The 17,423-nt window shown below is 39.0% G+C and overlaps 1 protein-coding gene across 1 annotated transcript in view; it reads left to right on the plus strand.

Annotated features, from left to right (window-relative positions):
- Positions 1 to 2,715: 2,715 nt before the first annotated feature.
- The window catches only part of runx3 (RUNX family transcription factor 3), a 57,786-nt gene continuing 43,078 nt past the window's right edge, over positions 2,716 to 17,423 (plus strand). Inside the window, exons 1-3 of the mRNA XM_088354232.1 lie at positions 2,716 to 3,341; positions 3,696 to 3,852; positions 5,559 to 5,663. Of these exons, the coding sequence (XP_088210358.1) occupies positions 3,084 to 3,341; positions 3,696 to 3,852; positions 5,559 to 5,663 (520 nt within the window). The 5' untranslated portion in view covers positions 2,716 to 3,083. The remainder of the gene's footprint in view (positions 3,342 to 3,695; positions 3,853 to 5,558; positions 5,664 to 17,423) is intronic.

Consider the following 17,423-nt stretch of genomic DNA (forward strand, 5'->3'; position numbering starts at 1 on the left):
TTCTGAGACAGTCCAGTAAGCCTGGTTGTGGGAGCATGTGGTGTGAGTTGTGGCCCAGAGCAGCTCTATAAAAAGGTTTTTATGTTGGACTGTATTAGCTTTGTTGACTTTTTTCTATTTAATTAACAGCTGATACTTTAGCCGTTAGTATCTGTGTTTATATTGATTCTTTTTTTTTACTGTACTTTTTGCTTTTTAATTATAATGTTTTCATTTATTTATTGGGGTGTTTGTCAATGTTAAATTTGTTTCTATTTACTGGAGTACATACCGTAGTGATGTCGATGACAATACCATCCTTTTTAAAAGTATGTACACGTGACGGTAGACAACACTGGTTTCAATATTTGAACTGACACTGTGTAATATTTACCCACTAGATGTTGCTGTTTTGTGTAATTTACCCAAAAACAAGTGCTAAAATGGACAGGGAAGAATAAAAACTACAGAGACTGGAAGTGACAAGACCACACAAATTTTCCTCTATTTTCTTTTTTTTTTTTGCCCAAGTTTTTTAATTTTAAGGTACCCGTAGCAGCAAGATGGCTAACAAATATGCCAGCCCCCCTTTAGGGGTAGGATAAGTTATGTAAAATACAACCTACCAGTATGTTGAAAAAATGCACTTTTTATGATAGTTAATGTATCTTTAATTATTATTTAAATCAATATTGGTTTTTTTTTTAATAAATAAAGTTTTTTTAACACTATTAATAGCTAAATAATACAAACTGTCCCTTTAAAAATAGTTTAAACAGTTTATTTATATTTTGTGTATTACTTTTTATTTGTTTCCAGGTATTGTTTTTTGTCTGATTAGTCAACATGTATTTAGTCATTGTTGTATTATTCTGATTCCATTGATTCGGCTTGGGGTGTTGGTTATTGCCTATTATTTATGTACACCTTGTTTTTGTGTCCTTTAGTTATTGTATTGTTATTTTGAATCCTGTTTCTGAATAAGCAACATTATTTTGGAAGTCCGTTTTTTCCTCTCTTTCTCTGCTTCCCAGCACTTGGGGTTACCGCCTCAAAACGTGACATAATAATCCTTCTCAACCGTTTGCAGAACTGCGGATGATCTGAACTAAGTTTAAAAGAATGTGAATACATAAAATTAGAATTGCCTTTATTGTCACTGACAAAAACCAAGAGAAGATTGTTTTTACACTTGTCTCTCTGGGATAAAAACGTAATAATACCTTCAAGGAGAATAATACAATATAAAGAGTGCCAGGATATATAAATATTTACGAGGTAGAATTTGGAGACTGAGTTATTCGTAAGAACGGTGCAATGAAAAATAGGGCAATAACATAACATAATTTGATTACATATATTTCATTAGGTTTTGTCCATATTTGAGACTAATTAAATCAGTTAAAAGCGCAACTTTATTTGTTGCTTCGACACTGAAATTCAAGCAAAATTATTTTGATTTATAATACTTGAGGCTTACCTCCCTCGTCCCCCCCCCCCGTTAGAAAAAAACGGTCCTCTAATTTCATATTTAATAACCAATAAACCTCCAAGTACTGAAATATGCGATTTATCAATCAATTTATAAACTGGGTTAACGATCTCAAATAATAAAAGCCAATCAGAAGGAATTAAATGTGATACCAGAATCACGAATGCTGTTGTATTTCGTTACATTTTTGTTATCTAATTAAATTGCAGAAAAGGATGTTTGGTATTTGCCAAATCGAAGATTCTGTTGCTGAAATCATAGATTACTATTTTAAACATGATGCATTTAATTGTTATGCTTATGATAGATATACCACAAATATTATTTAAAATATGTATTCAACAAGTTTACCTTTAATATTATGAGTCTGTGAAGATGTGAACATAAACAAATAGGATCGAATTCAAGTTGGTTTTAAATCTCAATAAATTACGGATTTTTTTTTTTGATACAGTCACAATTCTATAAATTAATAATTGACACATAGGTTTACTGGGGTCCATGAGAAATAGCAGATATGAGTTTTCTTAATTTACGTTATCAATTCACCTTGTAACTTTTAATTTGGCTTTGAAATAAAGAAGTAATGGTTAATTTCATAATATTTTGCGAGATGTGCAACCCCGTTGTGACTTTTTGTGATTAAGGGCTGCGCGAATGAGTTTAACTTGACTTAATTTGATATATTTTAGACACGACATGAAAGTGTCTGCTCCACGCTTCTCCTTTTGAAATGAAAGGCAAATGCGCCAACTAGTGTTTGCAAGAGAACCTGCAGCCACCTTCCTGCATTTGGCTGCACTTTTCATTCTGTTTGCCTTCACTGTTTCAAGTATAATAGAGTATTATTACTCATGAAATAATACACGTATGTTTTTGTCACTTTTACAGATACGTATTTATCGATAATGGCTCCTTTCACTTGTTTAAGATCATGCACGTGTGAGGGAAGAGATTGTTTATAGTGTTCGATTGGTAATATTTATTCATTATGGAGTATGGATTTTTCTCTTCTTTTTTCACTTTTTTAGTCAGTGTTATCTTTATATCCATCCTGATTTCCAAGCATAAAAATATATAAGAGTGAGATGACTCCATAATTGAGTTTAAAGCGCTGCGGCGCTGCGTTATTTGATTGGTGCACGCCAAGCCCAACCCCGGCGCTTGATTGGCGGAGGCTGAGACGCACCAAAGACTAAAATGAGTCGCGTGTTCTCGTCTGTGGCACTCTTGAGCTCCTCGTCCAGCGTATGCGTGGATCTTATAAGAGTTAAACAAACTTTTGTCCGGGCAGTGTTTTGTTTTTTTGGGTTTGTGGGCGAGGACGCGGATCAAGTTTTACGCACGGGAGGACGCTTTTCCCGAGTGTGACTTAAAGTTGTTTAATGGAGATCTAAGCGACTTTTATCGACGATTGTTTGTCCTTTCTTGATTCATAAGCTCCCTGGACTTTCATTGACACTCTTGGTTTGGATCTATTGATTTTTTTTTTCAATCGGAAAGACTTTCTAGGTGAATCGACACCAGATGATCTGACTGACTCTCATCCTTGAGAAGACGCGTTCCACCTCCCCACCTCTCCATCTTGACCCTGATCGGAGCTGTTGTTGTGATGCATATTCCCGTAGAGCCGCCCACCACCAGACGGTTCACGCCGCCCTCCGCTTCCTTCACCTGCAGTAAGCTGGTCGACGGTAACGGGGCCATGGCGACCCCGGGCCCGCTCCGGGCTAGACCGGACACCAGGAACGTTGTGGATGTCCTGGCGGATCACGCTGGGGAACTGGTGCGCACTGACAGTCCGAATTTCCTCTGCTCGGTGCTTCCGTCTCACTGGAGGTGTAATAAAACCCTACCTGTGGCTTTTAAGGCAAGCAATTCAAAACGATTTATTTTGAATTATGTATTATTAGGGGGTAAGCAGTGGGCTGCAACATGCCTGCCAACACTACCATTTTACGCGTAAGACTACCCTTTTTTCGACCCTACCGCTTTTAAGATCTTGTTAATGTCAAATGCTTAGCATGTCTGTCGCAATATACGTTTATTTACTCACTATATTATGAATAAAAACAGAACATCATTGAAATAACACAAAAATATGATTTAATCTAAAGTAATAACAGTGATTATTTTCCCTAGAATAACATTAACGAATAAACACCGTTTTAAAGCCGCACCTCACAGGAATGTCCTTTTTTTTCCTCCTCATCCACGCATGTAGGTTGTGGCCCTTGGCGATGTCCCCGACGGCACCCTGGTGACCGTTATGGCCGGAAACGACGAAAACTATTCGGCAGAGCTTAGGAACGCTTCGGCCGTGATGAAGAACCAAGTGGCCCGCTTCAACGACCTGCGCTTCGTCGGGAGGAGCGGACGAGGTTAACACAACGCGCACATATAAAATGACCGAACTTATTTTATTGACAAACTGAGAAAATATATCGAATATATTAGTAATATATTTTTGCCTCTATTGCGTTTCTAAGGTTTTTGTTTTTAAGTCAGGGTCCTAACTGTCTACGTTTGCGTCACATTTTTGAGGTTGATTTATGTTGCATGCGATGCATAGTTCCTGCTCTTAATTGGCTCAAACAACCCCCAAAAATAGTGTTTTTAATTTTAAAATTAATTCAAAACTGATTAAATTGGGTTTCCCCCTACCAGTCCAAGTTGTTTGTGGCTTTCTATTTAGGCAAAGCACACACAAAAACAATACTTAATTGACGAACTCTGAGGAAATATAACAAATGGAAATATATTTCATATGCCTCTTGCCATTTCTAAGGATTAAAACACATATCAGGCAGGGTCTTCACTGTCAATCTCCATGAGGTTCATTTCTGTTTCGTGCGCGGCGTTGCTCCTGTCCTAAATGAGTTTGAAGCATCCCCCGAAAATTGTTTTCCACTTTGAATGTGGTTCTAAACGGACCCAACTGGGTTGTTCCACGTTTTCAACCCATATTAATTAGTCATTCTTCTATCGGAGTCTGAGGAGAAAAAACGCATATCACACAGTTTTCGCTCATTTACTACAAAATGTAAATGAAAAAAAATGTATATTTGTCTCGGGCTTTACACATGATTCTGTAGAGAGGGGGGCGGGGGGGTGGATGTAATAGAAGGAAAAAAAATGTAAATTATATAATGCGGTTCAAATAATGTGATAATTTCCGAATAGACTGGCAAATTAATGTTATAATGATGTAAAACTTGTTAATATAAGATTAAGCGTCTAAAGTTATTTTAGGGACAGGGCTCTTATAAATCCTTGGTTTCGACCTAGCATCCGTTTTTTCCTTTTAAGTGATTTGCTCATGTTGTAATTGGATGTTTGTTGCGACGATTAAGTACAAAATACAGAACATTTCGACCCGAATGGTTTCACAATTCTGCTACTCCATTTTCTTGCATGCACCACAATCTTCCTATCCGAAATGTGTGAATGTATTTATTTTTTCCGAAGCAAATGCTTAATGACAGTTTTTAAATCTTATACAAAAATATGTTTTAACCCCACCCTTTTTGCATCAGCCCGATAAAAGATTTATTGTTGGATTTCCCTGACAAGTTTTGCAGCTAATTTATTTTTAAATTATCTTTAGAAATACGTCTCTATTTGTTGGGGCCTTTTATTGTGTATTCAATTCCGATGCTCAGAAACAATACAAACATTCTTTTGTTTTTAGATTGTAAGGTGGCCCAGAGATGATTCAGGCAGTAAATTTACACCAATATAACACCGCACCCCCGCTCCCCAACACCGTCTCTTTTTAACACGAGATGTCTTTCTCATGTCTCCGTGCCAGATAACGCCCCCTCCTTCTTTTAACTCTAAGATCCCGCCTTTTTGAACAATACACCATCGCTTTGAGCATTTTCAGACAATCTGGAGCGCATTCTCAATCCAAATCATATAACTATTGACAGGCCCTCAACTGAGGTGGTCTCTTTCTTTTTTTTTTTTTTTAATTCCTCAGTCTCTGCGACATCCAAGCAGGCGCCGCCGAGAGGCTGCAGGAAACAATAAAGCGACAACAAAGACTTTCCATCAAATATTCTGACGTAGAAATGCACTTTTGCAGGGAAAAGCTTCACTCTGACCATCACTGTCTTCACCGGACCGCCCCAAGTGGCCACTTACCACCGCGCCATTAAGGTCACAGTGGATGGGCCTCGAGAACCGCGCAGTGAGTAAACAAGAACGCGCGCACACATAAACAAAGACACATGAAACGGGCAGGGTCTTTTTTGTCCCAAATTGCAACTCTTTTCGATTAAAAATGACCAGTTGACAATTTGTGATGGTCATAGATGAAATACAGTCATTGATAGGAGGGAAAAGTATGTTTGTGCTTACGTTTATCCAGGAACATATTTGTGCTTTGTGGTTCTAAAACGAGCACGGCAGCACAGTTCTGAGGTCATGAGATCGAAGCTTCTTGTGTGGAGTTTACATGTTCTCCCCGTGCTTGCGTGGGTTCCCTCCGGGCACTGCAGTTTCCTCCCACATTCTATAAACATGCATGTTAATTGGTCGGTCCAAATTGTCCTTAGGTTTGAATGAGCAAGTGAAGTTGTCTGTCCCTGTGATTGGCTGGCAACCAGTTGAGGCCCACTGCTCGAGGACAGCTGTGATGGGCTCCAGCACCCCCGTGACCCTACTGAGGATAAGCGGTGCAGATAATGGATGGGTGGGTTCTAAAACGAGAGTTTTTGCACAATGCAACCTCATTTACTGTTTAAAACTTCAAAAGTGTGCCTATTTTGAGGAAGACAATCCGCGTGGATGGGTTGGATTCAGATTCAGAATCAGAATGTTTATTTTCATTGTCAAAAAGACCAACAAAATTCGTTTGGAGCATCCATTCATCCAATAATTAAATTTGAAAATACCAATCCACAGAATAAATATCCAGAATATACATCCAGAAATAACACCAAACCCGTAAATGACCCAATTTAAACGTTAATAGTGTGGACAGGGTACCATAAAAACTTAACTGCGGTCAATAGATAAACCCAATCTGTCAAATCTTAATAATTGTTGACCCCAATTATGCTGTGTAGTAACCCAGTAGTGTAGCAAAATTAATGGATTTTTGTGAAAATCTTCAATTCAAGTGTAAAAGAAGAAAAATAGCAAAAATTACCCAGGTTGTCTATCCAATTTCTGTTACACAAAATAAGTTGTTCTTTCCCAATTGTTTGAGGACTCTAAGTGTGTGGGACGTCATTTTGTGTTTTATAATGTAAGATTTCGGAGCTCACCTAAAACAAGTTGGAGCGAAAAGTTTAATTTATAAAACTGACTACGTTTTAAATAAGCACACGTTCCCCAAAACAGCATGGATCCAATTAACCAACGTAGTGAAATAGTCGGTCCAATATTGTGTAAGACTTGAACGTTTGCTGGATGGGACAATATCTCGAGTCATAAAAAATAAAGAACGAATTATGATCTTAATGTTTCAATTGAAAATTCTTGTTTTTTTAGTTATCTTCTTTTTTTAAGAAAAAAGCATTATTAACTTTGAAAATTGTTCCTTTTTGTAACCCTTATTAATTCGTGTCAACGCATTTGAGGTCCTCCATTATGACTCAAGATTTTTTTATTTTTACATCCTTTCTTTATTCTTATGTTATTAATGTTTGCTTGTATTCAGAAGTTGCATTACTTCAAAATTAATTCGGGTTTTGCAAGAGTTTACCTCGTTGTCAGACCAAGAATCATATACATGACCAAGCATCCACTGCAAGCAAATAGTTGCTTTAACCCACAGCTTGACGCCCCCAGCCAATGCAACCCCACCCACCCCCTCTAGAGAGGGATGCTGCAACTTTGTAAAGCTCGCGATCGAATCTACCATGGGGCCGGAACCGTAGCGTGCCATTTTTTTTCATTAGCTCAATTCGGGCATAGACGGGATGGCTAGGATTTCACGACCATTCCGACGTAGGGATCCAGGTTTTAATGGACCTTCCGTGCCGGCTTTTTGAACGGTCCGAACCGGGTCGGATGGCTGAGCGCTTGCAGTCATATCTATGGGGAGGGGGGAAATATTTGGGACAGCGGGGGGATTTAGTTCAGTCAAAACACAGCGCTGCAGAGAGGTATCATGTGCAGCAATCGAGGGGGTTGTTTTGGGGGGTCTTAACGGCTGGCAGAGGGGGCGGATGGGACATTTAGAGTAGTGATGGGAATTCCAACTATTTTTAGAGAACCGGCCTTTACAGCCAGACTCACTGAAAGGAGTCGGTTTCTTCAGCTCCCAAACCGTTCCTCAGAATTTAATGTTTAGAAACACATTTTCCCAATAAAAATACCACATTATAAACCAAAATAATGTATTGTTTCCATATTCTTTGAACATTTACCCGAACATTTAAAATTTCAATATGCTTATACTATGCAAACAACAGATTTTGACCAATGATGCAAGTGAGTGAGAGAGTAAGAGAAAGAGAGAAAGAGAGAAAGACAGAATGAGAGAAATAGATGAATAGATAAAGAAAGTGAAAAAGAGAGAGAGGGAGAAAGAGAGAAAGAGAAAAGGGGAGATACAGATAGAGAGAGAGAGAAAGAAAAAGAGAAAGAGAAAAGGGGAGATATAGATAGAGAGAGAGAGAGAGAAGGAAAGAGAGAGAGAGGATAGAGCGAGAGAGAGAGAGAAGGAAAGAGAGAGAGTGGATGATAGAGAGAGAAAGCGATAGAGAGAGTTAGAAATAGAGGAAGATAGAGAGAAAATGATAGAAAGAGAAATAAAGATAAAAGATAAAATACAGAGAAATAGAGAAAGATAGATATAAATAGAGGTAGATAGAGCGTAAGAAACACAATGTGAGAGCGAGAGAGAAGAGAGAAAGACAAATCGAAAAAAGAGTGATAAAAAAGAGGGAATGTAAGAGAATGCGATAATGAGACAGAGTAGAATAACAGAGAGAGAGAGAGAGAGGGAGAGAGAGAGAGAGAGAGAGAGAGAGCGAGCGAGAGAGAGAGAGAGAGAGAGAGAGAGAGAGAGAGAGAGAGAGAGAGAGAGAGAGAGAGAGAGAGAGAGAGAGAGAGAGAGAGAGAGACACAAAAAGTTACAGAAAGGAAACGTCTCCTCATTGATGGAGAGCCGGCTCTCGTCGATCTCCCCTACGAGCCAGCTCATAGATCCTTTTCGGTCACGAACAACCCATAACCCATTTAGAGAGGACCCCTACCCCTGCAACGTTGGACGCTCTTTGCAATGGCGAGAGAAGAGGGAGTGCCAACACGCAAACAGGCAAACGAGCAAACAGGCCTGGCCCACGCCAGCCCGGATAATAATAAACAGCGAGCACGCTCTCGTGGAAGCTTTCAACCCGAGGGTGGACGCGCGTCTGCGAGCGCACCCAGGCTCCAAATAACTGCCTGTCCGTCAAAGTGCGAAGGTGCTTCTTTTACACTGGCCCATTTGGAAAAGGTGACACCTTTTAATATCAGACAGGACGGATTTAGGACCCCATCAAAGCAACACTATAGCTTGAGGAGTTCGCTTGTGAAGCCAAATTTGCTTTTATTCAAATCATAATCCCAAATGCAACAGTAAATTAGACGACTTTTTCAAACATTATCCATAAAGTCAATCTCAATCTTACTTTAGGGCAAATTGGAACTACTGCAATAATCACGTCGTTAAATTAAAACCTTCCTAATAGCATTAATTAAACATTTTGGTTCGAACAAATTTATTGACACTACTAACAGAAAACAATCATGACAATCTCAACAGCAATTAAGCACATTCACAATATTATATTCCAATAAACATACTCATTTGATTTAATTGAACATTGACATTGTGTGTATGTAATAAGGGTTTTAGTGAATTCATGTGTTATGGCTACATTCTAAACAAAGTTGGGTAAAAGATAACCCAATTTGGGTCAGGCGTGGATAAATACCTTATTTAATTCATTTTAATCCAACTTCCATTGTTATTACGGGAAAAAAACAGCCCCGAAAATTGTTTTTTTAACAATAGAACTAACTACCAATAAAAGCAGTGGATTAATTTGTTTAAAAACTCCCCCGCCCCCAAATTGGGTTGTTTTGTTAAAGAGACACTGTAATATTTGACCACCGAATGTCGATGTAACCAAAAACGAATGCTGAAAAGCACATAGCAGCATACAAACTAGGGAGACCCAAACAGTCCTTAAAGCACAATTTTTCTTGTCATTGTTTGCCCAGCCCAAGGTTTTTGGTTGTGGGGGTAGTCATAGCAGCAAGATGGCGGACAATCATGCGAGTTCCCTCTCTGTGGGCCTCATGTTATGTAATTAAATACACATTTCTTGACCTACGAGTATTTGAAAAAAATGCATGTTTGCGTGATTGTTTATGTAAATTTGCCTCTTTTTCACCGAATTAAGTTTTGTTTTTTACCACAAGGAGGCTATTAATAATACATAATGTGTCTTAAATCAAAAAACAACAAAGATACCAAAAACAATTAGATTTTAATAAAAAACGGTTGTTTGTATTTAAATAAAATTGTGCAAAATATTTGTTGCTTTCTCTGTGTAAAAGAACCCAAAAATTGAAAACTAAAATTCTGTGTCTTTTGTCAAGAAAAACCTAAAAGATTGGGTAATTTCTCCCATAACGACACAGAGAGTTGCATTATATTGATTGGATCAGTCCATTTTTTTCACCTTATTTTGGGGTATTTTTGACCCAACAGTGTGAATTCAATCATATTCACATTTTAATAATTTCAGACCCAGGAAAGGTGATATAATTGGGTCACATGGAAATGTAAATTGAGTTAAATTGGATTCATTTGGCCTGACCTCCTGGGTTGTTATGAAATGAAACAAGCCTGAAATAGGTAACTTTTTTTATTACCATTATATTTTACCATTATTACCATTTTCAAGCTAAACTAACAAAAAACGAGGGGATGAGCATTAAATCACTCTCCGCACACTCTAAACAACCCTCTATTGATTCCTAATGTATTGCGTGTCCCGAACGGCATTGTTAAAACCTGGTTCACTGCTTCACGGATTTTGTATTGATTTGGATCTTCTTTATTTTCATTTATGTCAACATATTGTGCAATGTGTCTTAGCAGCAGACAGCCGACAGCAAATGCTATCACGGGGACAGGTTAGAAGTGCTTTGTGTCTTGGGTAGACAAGACTGTCCGTGTGCGTTACTGTGATAGGCTGGTGTACGCTGTTAGTCAAACAGCGGAGCGGGGGCACAAGGCCACAAAAACAAACTGCAGAGCATGGGTACTGCTAGCGTTTAGCGGTTTATTCGATTGAAAGTGAGTCTAAAGAGTGCAAAAAAAAATGATGTTCTACAGCGGGTGCCCCATGAATTAATATCGGGTTCGGGAAGTGACAGAGAAGGTATCTGCAAGGATTTTCACTTTCGCGGGGGATTCTCGTCCCCATTAACCTTGATAACTGAAGGATTACGGTATTAAGGCTCTTTAAACTCAGTTTGGCATTGTTAACAAATACCTAGTAGAGAAAATAAGAATTTTTAACAGGAGAAAAGCAGTATTTTAATTCATAAAATGGTCGTGTTGATGAGTGTGCAGCATGTATTAATTAAGTGTGATGACTCAAAACTGCAGCAAAATATCCTCTTTTTTTAAAAAAATTGAGTCAAATCAACTTGTGAATTCACACTCTTGCAGAATAAGTGAAATGTTCAGAGTATTTTCGTCTCCCTCGCAGGCAATTTCCTCATCGCACATCCGGCATGCGTGCGTCATCCGCTGCATCTATCTGCCGTATGATTATCAAACTTCTGCTGAGTCCAAACTGGAAACACAACTCTCGCAACTGAAAGCTCCCTCTTCTTCCATTTTATGAGAAGTAGGAAAAAAATACAAGGCGCTCCGAAAAGTCGCTTGCTATCAGTTCCCTTCCAGTCCAATCCGCTAGCTATTTGTCCCCCCCTCACCCGCCCAAACAGCATTTTGCGGCTATATTTCGGGGGTGCTTCTCTCATGGCCGTCCTCCTGCATGAGATCAGCCTCTCACTATACACTCGCCAGACTGGTGGCGCTCTTTGTATTTCTGTATCGGATGAATCAGGACCTCTATGAAGTCATTTGACTTTGGTATTTTCAGCTCGTGACATCACTGGACAGTGAATGTAACATGGTTTGGAGGTTCCGTATCATGCGCAGATATTCAGTAGGTGATGCTAGAGCTCCTGCACACAAGTCCCTACTGAAAAAAAGAGTTTCTTGTGGTCAATGATGACTAACAGGGTCCTTTTAGAAGATTTGCACTACAAATTCGTATCCGATTGGCAGAGGACTTTGCTCTTTTTATCTCGTTTTGTGAAAAAAAAACTCAAAAAATCTGAAATATTTTGATTATTCTTTGCTAATATTAGGAAATATTTTCAACTGGGATTAGGAAAACTAAAAATATATGCTATGAGAGATCAGTGGTGTGCACTTGACGCTAGGTGGTGCTTGACCATCTGCCTTCTCTTAAAAAGTGCACATTTTTAGTTATTTCAACTTACTTTTCTCAAATCAATTTTGATTAAGATGATATTTTAGAAAATGTGCGTCTTATATTGTTATCCCACTGGGAAATCGATAGATCATTTTGCTCAATTTAGGAAATATTTTCAACCAGGATAGAAAAAACAAATAATTGAAATCGTCAAAAATATTGATGCATTAAAACGAAAGATCAGTGGTGTGCACAAGTGAACGCTAAGTGGTGCTGGACCATCTGCTCTCTCTTTAAAAAAGTGCATATTTTCATGTATTTTAGTTATTACAGTTTTCTCAGGTCAATGCTGACTTACATGATCTTTTAGAAAATACCCGCTGTAATCTGTTATCCCATTGGCAGAATTTGTTTTATAAAATCAGAAATAATTGGTGTTTTTTTTCTCATTTCATGAAATATTTCCTACCGGGATTGGAAAATAAATACTTTGATAGATTGAAATATTAATTACATATGATATGTAAAATCAGTGGTGTGCACTTGAGTATAGGTGTTGCTGGAGCACCTGCCCTCTTAAAAAGTGCACCTTTAAAAAAATAATCAGTTTTTTCAGGTCAATGTTGACCAACAAGATTTTTATAAAAATGTGTGCTGTAATTTCGTATCCCACTGGCAGAAAACATTGCTCATTCCATCTTGTTCACTGGAAAAAAAACATACATACAATTTTAAAAATTGTTTATTTTGCTCATTCCAGGAAATATTTTCTACAATGATTTGAAACAAATACCGAAAATGATTACGAGTATAAATAGATATATGGTGCGCATAGGTGGATGCTAGGTGGCGGTGCAGCTTCTATCCTCTCTTCAAAAAGCACCCATTTTAATTTATTTGAATAATTATAGTTTTCTCGGGTCATTTCTAAAAAAGGAAAAGAGAAAAAAATATCCAGCTTGGAGCATGGTTGGTTCAAGACAAAACATAGAAAACATCCAATCCTTTGTAGCACTCATCAAAATTTTACCTTTTGATCCTTTGTAAACATAAATGGAGTATTATTTTGAGAGTATTATTTAAATAGATGTCAAATAGCTTTTAATGGTTCTTGTATTTGGGCGTCACACTGGATGAGGAGTTAGCGCGCAGCCACCCGTTGCAGAGGTTCATGGGTTCAAGTCCAGCAATCACAGCCTCCCCGTGTGGGGTTTGCATGTTCTCCCTGTGCCTGCGTGTGTTTCCCCCGGGCACTCCAGTACCCTCCTTGTCAGGTTAATTGGCCGGTTCGACTTGTCCCTAGGTGTGAATGAGCGAGTGAGTTGTCTGTCTCTGTGTGCCCTGAGACTCGCTGGCGACCAGTTCAGGGTGTCCCCTGCCCACTGCCCGAAGAGAGCTGGGATGGGCTCCAGCAGCCCCGCGACCCTACTGAGGATAAGTGGTGCATATAAAGAATGGATGGGTTCTTTGTTTAATTTTAAATCAATATTGTTTATTTAATAATGATGGAGGTTTTATTTATACCACTGAAAAGTGCTAAATAATATACAATATCCCCTTTAACCGACAGGGTTGGGATAGATGAAATCAAACTGCTCAAACTAGCATCAGTTCAAATGACATTTGTTGGTGTCGATTATAAAGAGTGAGTTTCTTTAACATTTTAGAGTTTTAAATACCAGTGATGCTAAAAATGATAACAAAGCACATTTACCAAGTCGCCTTTATCCTGGAGTTGACGGTAGCCGCACACGCCCAGTCGAATAAATACAGCAACAAAACATGCCTTAGCGTGTGTGTGTGTGTGTGTTATGGGAGGGGGGAGCTTATTTGCATTTGGCACACATGCTGCATAAAGTATGCAAATAGCCACACAAAGACATTTGCTTCTTTTTCCTAAGATATTGCAGCGCTTCCATAAAGTCAACAAAAAGTTCAATGCCTGCTTCAGCCCACGTTTGTGAGTCTGTGCGCATGTGTTATGCACCTGCCAGGTGCTTCGCAGCTTGGTGGGCCACGCCCCTGCCCCACAAATCACATGAAAGGCCCGGCCCGGCTGCGAATTGCTCTGTCAAAGGCGACTTTGATGTTTGAAAATGGAGATGGGTGTCTTTGAAAGAAGGCCCTGCGGGCGTGACAGTGCCAAGGGAGGGCGTGTGCTGGGTGCTTTCCTGACTGCTAATGCTCGACTGCTTGATGTACTGTATAACCTGGAGACAAAGTGGCCTGCGCACACCCCCAACTAGCTTGTATCAATACAGGAGTAATTTAACAATTGTGCAGTTTTGTGAGAGAAAAGTTGTTCTTTCTTCTCTGGGCTTGTACTACATGCTCTTATTTCGAAACTTGTTGTAATGATGGGTGGCAATGATACTCATTTTGTATCCAAACTGAATATAACGCATGGAAGAATATACTGTATGAAAGAAAGGATAATTTGTTGCACTAAACACACTTTCTTCTCCTTCTTCTTCTTCTTCTTATTCTTCTTCTTCTTCGTCTTCTTCTTATTCTTCTTCTTCTTATTCTTCTTATTCTTATTTTCTTATTCTTCTTATTCTTCTTATACAGACACAACAAAATGTCCTTAAACTGTTGATCAGTGAGGAAGCACCCCTAATAAATACAAAATCGATAAACAACTGCTTTCATGTGGTCTGCGTTTGTGGTGTCTCTAACCGACCACCGACCACTCCAAGCAGCGGAATCTAATCTTCTATCGGCCCTTCTTTATACCGGTATATAAAATGAGCAAAGTGATCTGCAAATGCATTTGTTTTTATATCATTTGTCTAAAAAACAGAGGTAAAAATATTGTTATGCGAGATAAGAATCAAATACGATGTCAAAATAATATTTCTACCTATTTTTTGTGAAGATATCTAGGAAGTTTGTAAAAACGCTTTAAATAGTTTTTGGGGTTTACATTCGTATTTATTATTCAGCCACTTTTTGCATTATGTGTAACTCATATGCAAGCACTGTATAGGCATTACCACGTTATATTTTCAAAGCGGGATTTTTGTGTCTTTAAAAAGAGTGTCCTCTTCATCGACGAAGTAACCCATCTTTGACAAAGTGTAGAACCCCACAAACTAATCATTTCCCAACTGCAGACCCCCTTATTTTTCTATTAGCATCTCTTGCAAGTTGCACAAGCAAATTAGATAAAAAAAGAAGATTCCCAAAGAACTTAATGTACACTAGAAGCCAGTTGATGTCTGTGAAAGCCACAATAGCCTCAGGCTCAAATGACCTCTCTTTTTCCACTCATAAAATTTCCACCCTTTATTTGCTGACGCCAGATAGAACACCCAGACACACTATGAATTACCAAATTATTTACAGAGGCCCCAGACAACGCTGCAAATTCATCGGCGTGGTACAAGCCAAAGAATGAGCGAGACGTGCCGCCAAAGCCGGCGCTCGCTGAACGCTGCAGCCAAGCGTCCTTCCTGTTTACTTACCTACCAAGGGAAGTAAAACGCTCGCTCTGTGTGTCCTCGCTGTTTTGTATTTACTCGCACCCGCACGGGAGGGACCCATTACAAGCTTTCAGCCGTAATTCAATAAAGTTCCGATCTGAGTTTAGAAAAATAAATGGCCCGTGAGACGGGGAATATTTTCTCCTCGGCTGCATTATGACAATAAACCGATTTCTCTCAGCGAGGCATCGAGTAAAGTGCAGTGGGTGGTGGGGTTATCACCTGCTGCTGACTAGAAAATACCTTGTGTACTGCTACCTTGTGGATTGGGTGTTTTTTTCCGGGATTTCATTGGTTGGGGGACATTGTACAAAAAAATGAATAAAATGTTATTTTGGGGGGTTTTCTACACCCCAAAAAAAATCAATTCTTACCCAGTAAACCTTTCCCTCCATTTTTCAACTGCACTCCAAAAACAACATCTTACCCACATTGCCAGAGAATTTTGCCCTTGTAAGAGCAATTCCTCTTACTTTAAGTTATAACCATATATAACCAGATATAACCAATTTGCTTTTTTTGAGTATTCATTTACAAGAAGAAAATATATAAATATGTTTTAGAGTAAAAAAAAAATACTTTTCAAAAGTGTAATTCTGCACATAAACACAGAGGGAACCCCTGCATCCATCCATCCATTAGCTACACCGCTTATCATCATTAAGGTCGCGGGCGTGCTGGAGCCCATCCCAGCTATCTTTGGGCAGTGGGCAGGGGACACCCCGAACTCCCAGCCAGCCAGACAACTCATTCGCTTATTCACACCTAAGGACAATTTGGACCGGCCAATTAACCTGACATGCATGTTTTTAGAACGTGGGAGGAAACCCAAGCAAGCACGGGGAGAACATGCAAACTCCACACAGGAAGGTTTGATCCCTTGACCTCAGAACTGTGCTGCACACGCGCTAACCACTATGCTGGGAACCCCTTCATGTAAAACCAAATTGCAAATCAAATACCACTGAAGAAGACAAGGGTCCTTCTTTGCCCGCCTGGACTGCCAGTGTAAAAGTGACACATTATGTTTGCACGCCTGCATATTCACACGTTTTTCATTTCACACTAAACTTGAACTTGATTGCAACTAGCGCAGAGGGTCAAAAGCACCTGCTTATGAGATAGGAGTGACAGGCGAAAAGCGGTTTGACAGATCGAATGGTGCGATGGCGCCGGTATTTCTTTCCTTTACTACAATTCAACTGCAACACACATGTGCAAAAGAAATAATGTGTTCACAACCAAGCGAAAGAAAAAGCAGCATTGCTACAAGAGAAAATGACACCAATACCACTGGAGCCCCACGAGCGATGCAGTGGCTGTTTGAGGTGTCCTTAAAAAGCTGAAAGTAAAATATTTCCTCCATAAAGTAAATGTTAACAGTGCCCAACTGAGTTCAAAGGGCCTTTATAATGTTTTCTACCTCACCTGTTTGCTTCCATCTTACTTTTAGCAACGCTGTTCATGACGCGCAACACATTAGGTAGTGACTTTGTTCTTGTCATTGCAGTTTTTTGTTCGTGTAGCATGAAAATGGTAAAAAAAAAGAAGAAAAGGCCTGTTTCTATCACAGTCCAATTGCCAAACCAAACTCCAAATAAGAAGAAAGAAAAAGAGTTTATTGAAGCGTGTTTAAGAAATACACCTACTTGCAAACGCAACATAAGGTGCCTGACAGTGACTGCAATGATGATTTAAGCCAGAAGATGGCGTCAGCGAGTAGAAACGTTCTGAATTCCGTACAGCACCATTAATGGAAGATTGTGTATTATCTAGCACCTCTTAGTGGTTAGAAAAACGTAATTCATTAGAAAAACAATAATAATTTGGATAATAAGCAAAATTATTAACTATCATAAATTATGTTTTTCTTATACTCGTAGGTCGATAAATTTGTATTCATATCCAGAACATGTGCTGATATGATTGTCCACCATATAGCTGCTACGGGTACCCCCTAAAAAGGAAAATCTCTGTGAAAGGCTGGGGCAAAAACAGTTATCA

The sequence above is a fragment of the Urocampus carinirostris genome, chromosome 15 (genome assembly GCF_059441175.1).
Source record: "Urocampus carinirostris isolate Australia breed hairy pipefish chromosome 15, RoL_Ucar_1.0, whole genome shotgun sequence".
Lineage (NCBI taxonomy): Eukaryota > Metazoa > Chordata > Actinopteri > Syngnathiformes > Syngnathidae > Urocampus > Urocampus carinirostris.